Source organism: Volvox carteri (genome assembly GCF_000143455.1).
Source record: "Volvox carteri f. nagariensis unplaced genomic scaffold VOLCAscaffold_22, whole genome shotgun sequence".
In the NCBI taxonomy this organism is placed as follows: domain Eukaryota; kingdom Viridiplantae; phylum Chlorophyta; class Chlorophyceae; order Chlamydomonadales; family Volvocaceae; genus Volvox; species Volvox carteri.
The window spans coordinates 1,356,377-1,357,588 of NW_003307565.1; the positions used below are offsets into that span (position 1 = coordinate 1,356,377).

Genomic DNA, 1,212 nt, shown 5'->3' on the forward strand with positions numbered 1-1,212 from the left:
GCGGAGGAGGGGGAGGAGTTGAAGTTTTAAACACGATCCTCCTTCCTCCTCCTCCTCCTCCTTCCCCTTTCAGCCAGTATTGGTCCAACCTCGTCAATGCCGCCGCCAGGCCGGCGGCAAACTTTATTTCAGCTCACGTCATCAGTTCTTTACAGTTACTTTTTCGCCGCCTCTACACCTAGCTTTACTTCTTTACGGCTTCGCTCTACTGCGTTTCTTCCGCTCTTATTTTAGTCTTGGCGGCTAGGTAGGTAGGTTTCCGCGGTCGTCATCATTACATCATCTCGAGGTCGCCGCCTTCAAAACCGCCTACTGGTCAGTTCTGCTTCTTGTACACTCTTTCCTTGGCAGCAGCTTCACTCGTTCACGTGATTCGTCTTCCTTCTCCTCCCCGTATTATCTCTCCGCTTTCTTCTTCCCTGGTTTGTGTGGTCGTGTGTGTGTGTGTGTTTTACCCCCGCTTCCCCGGCCGCCCTATTTCAGGACCCCTCCCTGGATGCGGCCAGCCTGAGTCCCCCCTTGGAGACCCCGCCCCTGCCGCTGCTAGTGGCGGATTGCGGCCGCATCGCCTCACACCTGGCGCACAGCTTCCCCTGGAGCGCCACCGCGCAGCTGCACACCGCGCTCAGCCTGCGCCGCCGGGCGGCGGTGTACGGCTTTGACGCCGCCGCCAACGGGTGTGCTGTAGCGCGGCTGCCGCCAGCGGCCCCGACGGCGGCGGCAGGGGCGGCGGGGGCGGCGGCAGTAGCGCCCGCTACCACCAGTGCAGGCGGCGGTCGGCGGAAACAGGTGCGGGTCTGTTTTCTGAGGGTCTTGAAATGTTTCCATAGGGTTTAGGGTTTTAGGCCACACGGGTCGATGTGACTTCATTGTTTAGGACTCACTAGGGGCAGTTTGGAATAATGGACGCCTTCCGGCAGCTCATTTACCACCTGATTTCCTTGCACATGATGACTTCTTCCCCCCCCCCACACACACACATACACATATACACATACCATCGCAGTTGGGGCCGCTTTAGGCGTCGGCCTCGACTGCGGATCCTCCTCCTCTTTGTTTTCTTGCATCATCATCATCAGCAGCAGCAGCAGCAGCAGCAGCAGCAGCAGCAGCAGCAGCATCATCAGCATCATCACCATCAGCAGCAGCAGCATCACCACACGATTCACCAACCCGCCCTCCCCGCCCTCCCCGCCCTCCCCGCCCTCTTCG

At 59.3% G+C, this 1,212-nt stretch overlaps 1 protein-coding gene across 1 annotated transcript in view; it reads left to right on the forward strand.

Moving 5' to 3' along the window:
• VOLCADRAFT_91745 (uncharacterized protein) overlaps positions 1-1,212 on the forward strand; it is a gene marked incomplete at both ends in the record, with an annotated part of 21,852 nt that overhangs the window by 4,461 nt on the left and 16,179 nt on the right. The window contains 2 exons of the mRNA XM_002951134.1: positions 74-137; positions 484-789. Of these exons, the coding sequence (XP_002951180.1) occupies positions 74-137; positions 484-789 (370 nt within the window). The remainder of the gene's footprint in view (positions 1-73; positions 138-483; positions 790-1,212) is intronic.